General features: G+C 39.7%; 1 protein-coding gene across 6 annotated transcripts; it reads left to right on the top strand.

Annotated features, from left to right (window-relative positions):
* Positions 1 to 1,163: 1,163 nt before the first annotated feature.
* Positions 1,164 to 14,347, top strand: LOC129775375 (DNA-binding protein Ewg). Of its 6 annotated transcripts, XM_055780064.1 has the most exons (10): positions 1,316 to 1,471; positions 2,594 to 2,906; positions 2,970 to 3,395; positions 3,464 to 3,592; positions 6,815 to 7,081; positions 7,342 to 7,470; positions 7,530 to 7,668; positions 7,734 to 7,873; positions 12,668 to 12,679; positions 12,793 to 14,347. In XM_055780064.1, the coding sequence occupies exons 2-10, from the start codon at positions 2,613 to 2,615 to the stop codon at positions 12,982 to 12,984; spliced, it is 1,728 nt and encodes a 575-aa protein (XP_055636039.1). In that variant the 5' UTR covers positions 1,316 to 1,471; positions 2,594 to 2,612; the 3' UTR covers positions 12,985 to 14,347. The 6 variants fall into 6 exon arrangements, with proteins under 6 accessions (XP_055636037.1, XP_055636038.1, XP_055636035.1 ...); XM_055780065.1 differs by lacking the exon at positions 12,668 to 12,679; XM_055780062.1 differs by lacking the exons at positions 12,668 to 12,679; positions 12,793 to 14,347 and having other exon boundaries at positions 1,164 to 1,471; positions 6,815 to 7,045; positions 7,734 to 12,657.
* Positions 14,348 to 15,286: the final 939 nt, after the last annotated feature.

Below are 15,286 nucleotides of genomic sequence, written 5' to 3'. Positions count from 1 at the left end.
CCGGTGACGAAACAGGCGTTCGGCGGTCAACGATTCGGCAACACTGAAGAAATTTGTGACGCAGTTACATCGTACTTCAAAAAGTTGAACGCTACGCTGCGCTCGGAATAGAAAAACTCGTGCCACGCTATGAAATATGCCTCGAACGTTACGGCGATTATGTAGAAAAATAGGAAATAAAACGTAGATTACGAAAATTACCTTGTTTTCTGTCCTAACTTTATTTTTCCACGATTTCTGAGGCATTGAAACTTTTTTTTTTGAACGACCCTCTTAGTAACGATATATGTGGTGTCGTTCTTGTATGTATGCTTTCATCCCAGTAGCAAACCAATGTAACTAACGCACTTTGCGTGAGGTAGAACAACGTTTGAAAGGCGGAAACGAATTGAGGAAAACAGGATTCCATTTCCTTGCAAACGACACGATAGAGCATTTACTGGGATTCATGATCATCCTATTCATCAGCCACCAAACCAAGTTATTTAGAGAACAATAGATCTGATCTGACACAGATTTCCATGTTATCCACGTATAATAATCGTGTACCCTCTAGTAAATAATTGCAGTTGTTGAAGTGGCGTAAAACGTGTCCGAGATGGTTGCCTTGTGGTATTCCTGGAAACGATCAATTGATTGTGCCGCAGAATATATCTCCTCGCCATTGGTTGCAAACTCCTTACACAGACTAAAGTATGTGACTTTAATGAATGTTTCATCTAGTGATTATGATCTTTTATTACCATTCGTATTGAGTTTAATTTTACTTCGTCCGATGATGTGTTGAGTGCTAGAATAAGAAGATCTGATTAATTAAGTTTGTACGACGTATACGGAAATGGCGAACAAATTGATAAATAAATAACAATGTACACATTGCGCTGAACTGAATGTGGAATGTTATATCTTTGCTTCACCCAAAAATAAATTCAGTCCTCTGCTACCGAAAAATGTATTCCAATGATTCATGCTTGTCAGTTTTCAGCAAGGACAATAATATTTAACGTATGAACTCTACATTTTGCTAACCCCGTGAACGGACCCCGTAATGTGTTGACAGCAAGTATCTTACAGGACGAGCAAGGTTACTTCTACAGTTAGGTGTCCTGACACATGTAGTTTTACTAGCCGAATAAACGCGTTTCCTTCATTTCAAACAACACGAAAACACGGAATAAAGATTGTAAAACATATTTTGTACATTGAGGAACGCACAAACACATCGTACGTGAACATAGAATTCCAGCTGGTGGCAACATAACATGACGTGAAACTCAGCTCATGCCGCGCGCCTTTCCCCTCTCAGATTCTATCCACTCACTCGCTCAGCATATCTCTTCTGCACCGACGTCTCAATGCACCTTGGAAAAATCAATACTGGCGTCGGCCATCGCAAAGAGTGCTAGAGAGGTGAAAACTTTTCTTCTTAGCAGTTTAAAGCATATTTTGTAGTGAATTTGTGCAACAAACGGTAAGTAATAACAACTATCGGCGAATTGTTGTCATCGGGCATCAGTGGCGGATAGTATCTATTTTTGTAAACTTCACGCAGGTGCGTAACGCGAAAATTTAACTGGGCTTGCTCAGCAATCATGTTGTGTTTTGTAAGAAAAGGGCAAACTCGAATTTTTCCTGATATGCGCTCAATCGCTCTCGGCTACCGCGCTCCTACTTGGAGTGATTTCGCGTGGAACGCGGTCAATTCTGGATGTGCCTCAGCAGTGTGTGCCAGCGTCGCGAAGTGGGACCAGTGTGCCTCCGCAGTTCTATAATGGCCTCAAATGGGCAGCGTGAAAAATTTTCGACAGCACTTGCTGGCACAAGATGGGGGGCCTTGGCGCTAACCCGCGTCCAGTTTGTTCGCAGAAAATGCCGGAAAAAGTGTCGTGTTTGAAATACAATGTGAGCAAAGATGCATTCGATGTTAGTGAAAATTTCGGCTAAACGTTTTCTACGGAATATTGAAGAGAATCTTCGACAGCAGAAGAAGCGGAGCACTACGATGGCAGCCATATGTGCATGAGTGAGTGTAACATAAATCGTGAAAATTCTGGGCAATCAAAGCAAACAGCAAATCGGAGAAAAATCAGTGTGCCATGAATCATAAAACATGGAATGGCTGGCAATTTTATCAGCAGCAATAGTATAGAATACGGCACAATGTATCCTTGTTTCATTAATGCATAAAAGGGGTCGCCTACTACTAGCCAGCCAGGGGAGAATGTACGTGTGTGGTAATTGTAAACACGAAAGCATGGATGGAGGAACAAGATAGCCACAAATTTAAAGGGCCGTGTTGAACACTTGCTGTCCTGCTCTAACCTGTGTAAAGGGCAAAGCATAGAGCAAAAAAAAGATATCTTCTAGCGGTATTATGTGTACGTTCCATTCATGACGCGAACGAATTTCCTTCGGCGTGTGGCACTGCAACTAGCAACGCTGCAAGTTTTCCCCTAACTTTTTAACCCCCGTTTTATTATTTTTACCATATTTAGACGAGGGTGAACGCGTTGCGCATTTTAATCGGCTCACGCAGCCCGACGTTATCAGTTTATTCGGCAAAACTCATGTTTCGTTTCGTCCATCCTTCCAGTCATTGAACTCACGCCAACATGAACTCTGTGGATGCGATGGATCTGATCGAAGACGATAATATCACCGGAGCATCAGACGATGACGATGATGGAGATCCTAGTAGTCCTGGCAGTGCGTACGACGATGGAACCAACCTGATCAATGTGGCCATGGAAAATGAAGTCACGGCCCAGCTGGTCGCAGCAGGCGTCGTCGGAGTGGCAGCAGCCGCAGCAATCACATCTTCCAAGAAGAAGAAACGCCCCCATTCGTTCGAAACGAACCCTTCCATTAGAAAGCGACAGCAAAATCGGTTACTACGGAAACTAAGGGTAAGTATTGTGTATGTGCGCGTTCGCATCTCGTTATCATTACAATCACATTCCTTTTTTCAGCAAACCATCTTCGAGTATGCAACTCGCGTCGGACAACAGGCAGTCGTACTGGTGGCGACACCCGGCAAACCAAACAATATCTTCAAAGTGTTCGGAGCCAAGCCTCTGGAAGATGTGCTGAAAAATCTCCGACCCAATGTGATGGACAAGCTGGACGAAGCACTTGCGGCACAAGCACCTCCACGAGTACAGGACGATCCCTCGCTGTTCGAACTGCCACCGCTGATCATCGACGGTATACCCACGCCTGTGGAAAAAATGACACAAGCACAGCTGCGAGCATTTATTCCACTCATGCTAAAATATTCCACCGGCCGCGGAAAACCTGGCTGGGGAAGGGATTCAACACGACCAGCCTGGTGGCCGAAGGAACTCCCCTGGGCCAACGTCAGAATGGATGCCCGCACAGAAGATGAAAAGCAGAAGGTAAGCTCACATACACTCAGTAGTTTGTCAGCATCACTCCTATTGTTTGAAAATGACACGCATTACAGATTAGTTGGACGCACGCTCTCCGGAAGATTGTGATCAACTGCTACAAATATCACGGTCGGGAAGACCTACTTCCCGCGTTTACGGAGGAGGACGAGAAGGCAAACGCTATCGCGACAGCAAATTCAAACGTAAGTTATGCTTTCGTTGTGGTTTTCATTATAAAGCTCATAACATGGAAATTCTATTCTAACTTCTGAGAGTGATTCCACCCAAGATGAAGCGACAATTGATATCTTACCGGACGAAACTTTGTAACGGTTGCGTTACCAAAAGCTGAGGTTTTTCCATAAGTGCAGATATTATCCTAACTGTAGAACAAGAACTAATATGTGTAACTAATATGTGTTATCAGAAAGATCAATATATCTTTGTTCAAACTAACTTTTGAACCATTTGTGCCACTCCAACGGACCCGTTTTTCGAATGCAAAATCGCGTTCCCAGGCGACAAAAAAAAACGTTTTCCTCGAAAATTAGTGATATATTCGGGTGAAGAAATATGATGAGATTTATAGAAATCGCATCAAACGCGAACTTATATGAATATATATGAATGAATATATTCATATTTTCGGTGAGTTTATTCATCTGAAGTAACCAACTTTATCCATATCCAACTTTAGTGGTTTCTCACCAGTGAAAAATTCACCATTGTTTACATATGCATGAATTTATTCTATACATTCTATACATATACACCTCGATAGAGCTCGACGGTTTTTTTCTAGACAAAAACTGTCTTCAACAAAGTTGTTACATATAAAAGAGCGCTCATTTTTATGTTATCAAAAATAGGGTGACCTAAATTATCGATGAAATAGAAAATATAACTTTCTTATCTTTATAGATAGAGGAAAACAGTTCGACAATGTTGTAGTTCCAATTATTTGAGACATCTTTGTAGAACAAAGTTTTCTTCTATCTCTTAAAATAGCCGATATAGTTGCGTTAAGGTCACCATGAAAAAAACGGTTTTTTTGTTTAACTTTTATATTTCAAAATCTACATACAAACTGTCTTAAAAAGACTTTTAGAACATACTAATACAAACATTTTTCGACGCAGAACTTGTCAATATCTCAACTTCACTCAAAGTTATTAATGTTTCTTCGCAAAAAATACGCTGTTTATTGGCGGCATTTGAAAGAGCATAGTTCACTCTACATGATGTGTAATTTTCAAAACTATGTTATTTTTCGTGTTTGAGTAAATTAAAATTGAAATCAAGAGTTTTTGGGTAAAAAACCATCAATAACTTTGAGTAGGGTTAAGATATTGACAAGTTCTGCATCGCAAAATGCTGGTCTTGATAAGCTCTAAAAGTCGTACGAAGACAGTTTTGATGTAGGATTTCAATACAAAAGTTAGAGCAAAAAACAAAAACCGATTTTTCATGGTCACCCTAATGCAACTTGAGAAAAAAGCGCTTAATCGATTATATTGAAAGATAGAAAAAAAAAATTTCTACAAAGTTGTTTCAAATAATTGGGGCTACAACATTGTCAAACTATATTTATTTCTATCTATAAAGATAAGAAAGTTCTTTTTTTATTTCATCGACAATTTTTGTCACCCTATTTTTGATAACATGAAAATGAGCGCTCTATCATATGTAACAAGTTTGTTGTTTTTAACTAAGTTGCATTAGGGTAACCATGAAAAAAAACGGTTTTTACTCTAACTTTTATAAGGTAAATGATTTTGGTTTGTCCAGTTGAAAATATGATCATAGTTTGTCCACTTTTTTGAACGCTCTAATTCAGCACACCTGTGTCATATAAGGTATTCGAATGTTTCAAAACATATAAATAAAATTGTCTTTTTCATGATTTACAGTAGTTTTATAGTATATTTTTACGGATTCACATGTTTTAAAGGATTATAAAATACGCCTTTTATTGGTGTCAATGCGCCCCTCATTCGAGCTAACTTTTAACCAATCACCAGACGATTATTTGGCACGTAATCAGACCATTTCTGGAGTATAACACTTACAAATATTGTAAACATCATGCTTGCACACCATTTGTATCAGATTAAAGGTGACATTTCACAGTAGAAAAAATATTTTGCTGTTTTTTGTTCGTTCCATTCAGTTGTCAGTTACAGGGTGTTAATAATGGAAGTCAACAAATAGAAAATTCGGCACATTTTACACTTTTTTCTGGCTTGCGAAAATGCAAGCCAGTTCGCTGAAATTGTGAATAGTGTTTATGGTGCCTATATTGCAACAGTAGAATACTTTTTTAATTTAATTTATTTCTAATTATTTTGATTTCTTTCAAGTTTTTAAAGTTTTTTTAAATTTTTTTATTTTAGTGCAATACACTAAGTTAAGATCTATACTGTCAATAAATGGACCGTTTGAATCTAACGATTAACCAGAAACGTTCAGAACTGGCCAACAGAAGAGGTTTTGTGTTCCATCAGGACAACGCAAGGCCACACGATTCCGAGAGCTTGATTGGGATGTTTTAATGCATCCACCATATAGTCCGTACCTAGCACCAAGCGATTACCACCTTTTCCTCGCAATGCAATATTTCCAGAGTGATAAGAAATTGGGATCAAGAGAAGATTGTAAAAATCTTTTGGTAGAGTTTTTCGCCAATAAGGACCAAGCCCTCTATGATGGAGACATTATGTACCTACCTTTAGAGTGGCAACAAATTTTACAATGAAAAACGGTGCATATTTGACCCACATTGGACAATCCGAAGTATATTAAAAATAGCTTTGAATTTCACCCAAAATAACTCTTCCCCTCTTTCCCCAACCAAATACAACCACTTGTTATGTAATGTCCAGTGCACTCGTGGCCGAGTGGTTAGCGTCTCACATTATCATGCCGGGTGTTCGGGTTCGATTCCCGTTCTGGTCGAGGAATTTATCGTCCTTTGACTCCTTCGAATCCTTCGACTTGCAATGTGGTCACGCGTATTCTAGAGCTTGCCCCTCGGAATACATTCAATGCGGGTTATTTGGCTTGAGTGGAACTTCTCAGATCGAATGGGACTTTCTTCACAGAGCCTTGTTAGTTTCCTATAACTCATCCTTAGACAGTTTTATTATAAATCCAGAAGCTTTCGAGCTATTATTTCTCAATAGAAGTTTGCCCCGAATGCCCTGTTCAACACTTCCATTTAAATCAGGGTGGTATTTCCGCTTGCCGCTTGTGAATAATATAAGTCTCCTAAACCATAAGCGTGTATGAAGTTTCGTCTAAATCAAAGATATTCATGTATATCAATCCGTCGTTTGGCGTGGAATCGCTCCTTACTAACCAATTTCGGTATATGGAAAGATTACTAAAACGGGGGATTATTTTGCTATGTTGAAAAATTCGCACAGGTCGAGCAGATTAAGATTCAGAGCACAAATCTTATAACAACGACCAGTGGAAGCAATTCCATCGCGAGCAGTAGTGCTACCAACCAGCAGCAGATCGTAATTCAGCACCAGTCAAGCAACGGTACGACGATATCGTCCAACGTTCCCCAGACACAGATCATCAAGGAGATCTCGGATGGCACGATCCAAATCCAGCAGCAGCCCTCACCAACGCAGACCCTGAACGCACAGGTTTGCCTCGACTCGATGGCGCTAAGCGATGTGGATGTTCGTACTAATCCCTTTTGCTACCGAATATTGATGTTGTGGCTTGAGTTCATCGATTTGTTTTGCAGTTTGATTGCTATGATTTTACCGTGTTTGAAACGGTTTATTTTTTAACAGAGTTTACCTAATACGGTACTTTTTTATTTATTTATTATTAGTAGAATTGAATATATTTGTCTCTTTTTGTTTAGCATGGCGAGTTGATGGCTATTTTAGGCAACAAAAACTACAATTAAAGGTTTTTTTTCTCTATTTTACAGTACACGCACACAGTGCTGCAAACGATCCAAAATGCGGATGGGACGGTTTCCATTATCCAGGTTGATCCAAACAATCCGATCATCACACTTCCAGATGGAACTACCGCACAAGTACAAGGAATCGCAACGGTAGCTGGACTGAACTCAACTCATCATGAACATTTGTGTATCTGTAATAATATTTTTAGCTGCAATCCCAAAACGACAATGGCGTTCATACGATTCAAACCATTTCCGATGGACAGGGTGAGAGCATGTCGGTTGACTTGACGGAAGCAACTCTAGGTCAGGACGGGCAATTGATTATCACCGGCGAGGATGGTCAAGGTGGCTATAAGGCGTTGGGCATCCTTCAAAGTGGCCCAGTGACACTAAACTTTTTTATCTTGCAGAATATTCTTACTCAGGCTTCCCGGTGAATGTGAGTGGGATGATTACCGTACCTGTGTCCGCCCAGATGTACCAGACGATGGTGGCGAACATCCAGCAGTTACCAAACGGGGATGGAACCGTGTGTATAACCCCGATGCAGGTACATAACCAGACGCCAACAGTGAATCTAAACAGTAGAACGACGACGATACCCACACAGAACGTGACCGTTTCCACAAACAGTAGCAACAGCAATGCCAGTAATGCCAGCACCAACCTTTACAGTAGTAGCTTCACTTTGAACAATTTAAAGAGGCCGCGAAGTGTACAAAATATTGCTAACGCCAGCGTAGCTAACTTTAGCAGTTTAAACAGCCAACGAAACAATATCAATGAGCAGATTTTGAACCAACTTCTAGCAAACCAAAGCAAGAAACTCAATGTGATAGCAAACAATAATAATAGTAATAATACCAACAATAACACAGTCAAGATAAGTCTCTCGAAGGATGTAATCGATGTCGATAAATCGTGCCAAAAATCCACTATACCTCAAGGCATCGTCATTCAATTAAATAGTAATATCCTTAACGCCAAAGATCTTCTCAATGACAACCTTTCAGCGGCCATTGAAAAGCAGGTTCAGCTGGTCAAGCGAGAACTCGAAGAGGCTCAACTAAACAATAACAGCTCAAACAGCACAGCACATTCAACTCCTTCGCATAGTCCCGCCGACGACTCGGACGAGAAGGATGTGCTTTAGGAAGAGCGTCGTCATTCGCTCGTAATTGTATTCAAACACCACCACCGGCCATTGCTCGCTGTTGTTTCACTGTTTATTCAGACCTGACCACCGTATTTCACCAACGTTGTTTATTGACTTAGAAAATTCAGTTTTACGGACATGATTTTATTATGACTTTCAGTTGTTGCTTTTGTTCGTAGAGTTGCACATTTGTTTCGATTTTATTTGGGGGTCAAAATTATGCTCCGGTTTCGACTAAAATGATCCAAGGGCTTTTTTGTGAGTTATTAAATTTTCAAATATTCAGCTTAAAACTGGAATTGTGACAATTTCTCGCAATTTTCTGTGACACTTCACAGAGAGTCGTGAATTTTATATCATGCAGTCTGGTGTTTTTTTTTTTATTCGTTCCCCATCCGGAATACGTATTCGTGTTCTCGAAGAGACACCGCAAGCAAAAAAAAAACCGGAACGCAATCGGAAATGACCATGGGACCTCACAACGATAGTATTTTTGGAACCGGTTCAACCAGCGATCTTAGAGGTCATTTTGGAATCCAAAATACTCACTTCCGGTTAGCGAAAAGAACCAGAAATGATCGGGAAACGATAATGTTTTCGGAATCGGTTCGATCAGCGATATTTGAGGTCGTTTTAGACTCCAAAATGGCCACTTCCGGTTAACTGAAAAACGGAAGTCAACCGGAAACGACCATGTGATTTCACAACGGTAGTATTTTCGGAATCGGTTTGACAGGCAATTTTTGAGGTCATTTTGGATTCCAGATCCTGTTAGTTTAAGAATACCGGAAATAAACCGAAAATGACTATGAGACCACACAGCAACAGTATTTTTGGAATCGGTTAGACCAGCTAAAAAGCTAAAAAACCGGAAAAGATCATATGACCTAACAACGATAATAGTTTTGGAATCGGTTTCAACTTTCAACTTTCGGTCAGTGAAAGAATACCGGAAATCAACCGAAAATGACTATGTGACCTCCCAACGATAATATTTTCAGGTTATAGGTTAGCTTAATATAATATTAACGTTTGCATTAAAAAATGAACTTTATCGGATGGTGATCAAAAAAACTAAGACAGATAATTGAGTTTGATAAATTTCCCATGGAAGGTAATTATATTAGCTTACTTGCAAAAAAAAATTCCACGACCTTGCGAGCGACCTTCCGGAAGTTAACCGGAACATTCGCCATTGCGAACGAAAACATACGTTTGGCATGTTTTTGAGTTCTTTCTTCGTTTTATTTATCCATTCCTTCTCAGTTCTCGTGACAAAACTGTTGAAGTAGATCTTACGCTTCAGGTTTGCCCAGAAATTCTCGATGGCCAGCTAGGAGACGTTGGGTGGGTTCACCGACTTGGGTACCACATCGATATTCAGTCGCTCCATCTCCACTAGCGATCGCTTCGAGTAGTGGGCCGACGCCAGATCCGGTCAGAACACCGCGTCTTCGCTCTTATGGTATTTCTTGATGAACGACGCAACTTCCGGCGGGCACTTCGTACTATAAATTTCCCCGTTCACGGGCAGTCCGGAGGTGAAGAAGAGCGGCTTTGACATCCCTTTCTCGCTGATTGTCAGTCACAGCAGCACCTTCTTGGGGAACTTGATGTGTGAAATAAACTTCACTTCGAAGCTCACTTTCTTCGTAGGGGAAGTAAAATACGAAGTGCTCTGCCGGTCGCTGTCATCCAGGGTGAGATAGGTCTCGTCGTCCATCACCACCGACACGTCGCGATTCGCCGGGAAAATCGACTTGACCATCTTGTTCAGCCGCTGTCACCGCGTCATTGCGTGCAGCTCCGAGACCAGTGGACGGAATTTCCGCTTCCTGACGTGTATGTCAATGTTCACCAGCTACTTTTTCACTGTTTGGCCGGTTGCCCCGATCTCCCTGCCAAGCGCACGCAGCGATGAAGCCATTTTCCCTTGATCTTCCCCTCCAGCATCCTTTGCAGCTTCTTGTCGCTCAGGGTCGTCAGCCGTCCGGAACCGGGCCTTCTTTCGATGCTCTGATTGTTGTCCAATAGTGCCAAGATATTGTAGATGCCAGAACAGGCGTATCCGGCGTCCACAGAGTACCGCACTATGTCCGTTTTCGACACGACGGATTACCTTTATTTGAACGCGCACACTTCTGAACGGAGTAGCTTCACTGTTTTCGCCATCACGGTTAGAGTTCGACTGATAGAGCTGTCAATTTTTTTCTGCTGGCTCATGGGTTACTATGATTGATGCTGCATGGATAGTTTCTTAGTGCGTGTGAAAAATCGGCAATTTTGGTCCATTTTTTTAATGCAATAAATTTCCCCCCGGTAATCCATGATACCGTTCGTGATTCAATAAATGCTGAAAAATAGTGCGAAACCTTAGAGCTAATGATAATAATGATAAAGTGATAAACATAGTCGGACCTTTTTTAAAAGAGGCCACCTTCGGCAACGTTAAACAGCTCTAGACTTGCTACGAAAATCTCACATATCTTTCCCTTCATTAATGGCACTAAACTCGAAACTCGTCGTCCCAACGCACTAATGTAAATAACATGCCTCGAATGTAGTGGCATACTCTACAATACGCAGTGCAAGTTCGATGAAAATTCGAAAAATCTTCCGGTCAGAACAGGAATCGAACCGCCGGCATAAAATGTCACAGACCTTTTCAGCTCCTTCAACCATCTGTCTCACACTCGAACCATCAAAATCGCTAGACGCTATAGTCCAGCGGTACTCAACCTTTTTTTTCATGGGGGTCACGAGCACGTGCTATTCAAAATAAATAAAAAAGGTGGTGTCTAAGACACGGCCGCATTGTTAACGTAGGAATACGAAATTGAATCCGGCGATGATTCAAGAATGAAATTTTTTAGTACAAATATTTGATAGCACTAACAACGGTCGATGAACGAATGCTTTCACTGTGTGAGGGGCACGAACGTTTCGCGAAGCAATCAAACACCAATTTGAGCGACATTGCAACACTGAACTCTTTGAATATTTAAGTAGTTTTTTCACTATCTCTTAGCAAAATTACATTTAAAACGCTCCCAAAAACAGTCATAATGGCAACAGAAAATTCGAAACGGATTGGGTGTGTGGTGGGGTGGTGGCGTCGACAACAACCGCAGTGGAACAAATTTTCACCTTCAGTTTTGCACCGAAGAACGCAGCTCTCGTCGCTGACAAATAGCTTCTTCACATCAGGCTTGAAACACTTACTGTTACTGCAGAGCGAACGCGCGATTTCACAACTGCATTAATCGTGTGAACGTTAATTCTATATTTGAAAAAAAGAAACGATCATAGCCATAGCTGTGGAATGACCAACTTGGTAGCGTTTCTCTCATAAACCAGAGCAATTGAGATAACACTGAAATTTTAATACCCGGACATACAGAGCTTCAATTCAATCGGAACGTGACCGAAGCCGAGCTCAACAAAAGCAATGGAACAACCGTTGGAAATCTCACCTTTTTCGATATATAACACCACAACTGAAGAGGGAATAAAAGTCTAGTCGGCTGAGATGCCTTTATTACTAAACTTTATTACTTAAACTTTCGTATCGTACTATAGCGTGTTTTACACGACTGTTTATTTATTGTCAGGAGGAACTGAGGATTCAGTTTGTTTCTAGAATTTATAAGTATTGGTTGTCGACAGGACAAACTAATCGTGCAATCAATGTGAGAATCATAAATGGTTACTCGCTGAGTATAAATTTAGTTTTGAATCTATGTAAGCTACATACCATTTTTCTTAGTATACAAATCAATTGTGTAATAGGGAAGAACGTTTATACTAATTACTTAAACCGTAATTAATGCAATCAAAGATAGTCCAAATTTAGTCATCTTTATTTTGGTATAGTTATTGATTAAGCTAAGTTTTACTTTATGTTTGAGTTCGTGCCATCCTTTAGAATGTGTGTGTGTGTGTGGTTTGCATTATTTATTGATGTCCATCTGTTTTTTTCGAGTGTTTTAAACAGTCCTCTATTATTTATAAGTTGTTAGCCTATAATGAGAGCGTTTATTTATAATGAAATAAAGAGTCATCCTTTTTTTAATTACTTCAGTTCCATTCTTCATTTGTTCGTTTATTGTTTCAACACAAATTGACGAAGGACAAATGGCTTCGAAACTGTGAACAACGCCTAATTGCTATCCTCTCATTTCTTTCCAGATGTGTGATCTAGTGAGTAGAATGCATTAGTAAAAATTATAATTAGTGATATTATTTTAGCAGTTTTTTTTCGTTTTAAATCTACAGTTCAATGACTAATTTTCCCACGTTTTGTTCCCATATAGGTTGAGAACGGAGAAACTATGGAGACAATAACTGTGGGCCCAGGAATGCATCAAATGATGATACAGGGAGCACCCGGCACGGAACCACAGGTGCTGCAAGTCTTGAGTTTAAAGGACGCGTCGGTTCTGACGAAAGCGATGGCAGCAATGGGTGAAGTGAAAACCGACGAAACAACAATCATCGAACATTAATCAATCGGAAACTGGTTACAGTGAGCTTCAGCATATCTAGTCATATAGAGAGATTTTGAAAAAAAAGTGATTGCGAGTATCATCAAAGCAACCCATTCAAATTCATCGGAAATCTTCTAGTCACAATCCCATCCAAATTCGTTGGGATGGTCATGAAGTGTAAATATTAAACATACTGACTCATTTCCAAATCTTAATTCTAAGTATACAGATTACATCTCTAGTCAATACAAAAAGTCAATCCTTTATTCGACCCAGAGAACATCAGAATTACAATTCAACGGTGTGTCGAACGAAGAACAAACAAAAAAACATGTAAAAATCGATTCATAGACATTTCACTCTCATAGTATATTTCCGGTAAGATATAAGCGTGTGAACATAAAGTACTATCAACATTGTCTTGTTCTAATGTTAGCCTAAATTCAACCTAAAACTTCTATTCGTTGATAGGATCGGTGCTAAACGAAGCATCCCAACTATCTCAATCCTAGTCAAATCACGAACCATGCCAAGAAACATTCATCTATCGGTTTTCGTTTTCAACTTCTATCCATCCACTGTTCCCAAACATTGTGAAACCCTCACACAAACAGCAACATGAATGTGTTTTCTAGTAAATTCGATTTAGTAGGAACTGGAACACTAGAGGAAAAGACTGATCCATCCTGAGGGGATTAGACAGGACAAGATAAAGAAGAAAAAACACTCCAAGATAAGCAACTGTGATTAATGGAATGTTCTATTTTTCGTTCATTTATTTTATTTTATTATTAATTTATTTATTTATATTTATAGCTTCGAACAGAAAATTATTTATATCAAAAACACATATTTATATATTTATTATTTATTCATCGCAATTGCAATAAACATATTTATCGGTCAGAGGAGAGCGAAAAAAATGAACAAAATTCGTTAGTGAGCATTAGTTTAAGGTTAGTCTGATTTTAATCTAATCGATAGGAAAGTGAATAATTTGAAAAACAATATAAGCGAATCGTGTGGATAGTGAAACATAGAACAGATGCGATGCGTGACCTCAGATGAACTGAGCGAGCAATTTCATAGCAGTTTATCCCACACTTTGTCAAGTTATTAGGACGCCGAAGCTATAGCTGTTCCATACAAACACATACCTTTTACAACAACTCAGCATTGGTTTGAACGCTGCAACACACAATCCAGCAGTTACTGCTCACACAATTGTCATTGGAGGATATTGGTATGAAATATAAGATATTTCGAACAGAATTATTTTTGTCTCTGTAATTCATGTTAACAAATAATGAATTATGTATGTAAAATAAGAGGAAAAAATCATGGACAAATACAATTTAAAAGATATTCGATTTGATACAATTTTGTGGATGACCAAATAAAGCAGATGGCTCGTTTTAGTAAACTTGAAAATATTACAACTACTAACATCTCACGAGAATCTAAACTGCACCATCATATATTATTCGAACCGGAGTTTAGTCGTAATTATATTGCCGGCTTCATCAACATTCGACAGCCATGAGTTCATCCCAATTGTTATCAATACTTTCAAACACACCACCTTAACACCTGGTGATGAGACCACTTGTGTATCGTCAATCATAGTAACCCATGAGTTTTCAAACAAAATTTGATTGCGGAAGTCCTGGCGAAAACAGTGAAACAACTGCGCTCCATGATTTGTGGGTACTGGAAGCTGCATCCCGTTGCAAAGAAATCGTCAAGTACTTTGAGTCCGCCCGATACGTCCGTTCCGTTATCTATAATATCCTTACACTTCTGGAGAAGAATGAGAGCATTGAACAGAAGTCTGGTTTCGGTCGTCCTACGGTGTTGCGCAGTGTTTGCCAAATGATCCACTCATTGAAAAAATCGCTTTCGTTCGTTCAAATATGATCTTTCAGGAAACATTTCCCCCAGCGGTATTCTTTTGTTGTTATGTGTTGCAAATCACGACACAAAAGAGAACGAGACAACTCTGCATCGGCTCGCACTTTATTGCACACCTGCATGCAAGCAAAGCTCGTAATATACGCTTTTGGTCAGAAAGCTTATTTTCTTCTTTGCCTCTAAGGGTGGGTTTAGACTAGTGATATATTCATGTGAAGAAATATGATGAGATTTATAGAAATCGCATCAACCGTTTACACTAGCGTGAACTTCTATAATGAATATATTCATATTTTCGGTAAATTTATTCACCTAAAGAAGAATTGCATCCAACTTTAGTGATTTCTCACCAGTGAGAAATTCACAAGCGTTTACATATGCTGAATTTATTCAAGTTATATATACCTCG

This window comes from Toxorhynchites rutilus, chromosome 3, assembly GCF_029784135.1.
Source record: "Toxorhynchites rutilus septentrionalis strain SRP chromosome 3, ASM2978413v1, whole genome shotgun sequence".
In the NCBI taxonomy this organism is placed as follows: domain Eukaryota; kingdom Metazoa; phylum Arthropoda; class Insecta; order Diptera; family Culicidae; genus Toxorhynchites; species Toxorhynchites rutilus.
This window is presented reverse-complemented; position numbering and strand designations above follow the sequence as displayed.

What these genes read in the sequence shown, in the direction of transcription:
- LOC129775375 (XM_055780060.1), top strand. Translation starts at nt 2,613, where the DNA reads ATGAACTCTGTGGATGCGATGGATCTGATCGAAGACGATAATATCACC. An exon ending in GGTTACTACGGAAACTAAGG is followed by an intron (nt 2,907 to 2,969) that starts GTAAGTATTGTG and finishes TCCTTTTTTCAG; the next exon opens with CAAACCATCTTCGAGTATGC. An exon ending in AAGTACAAGGAATCGCAACG is followed by an intron (nt 7,471 to 7,529) that starts GTAGCTGGACTG and finishes TAATATTTTTAG; the next exon opens with CTGCAATCCCAAAACGACAA.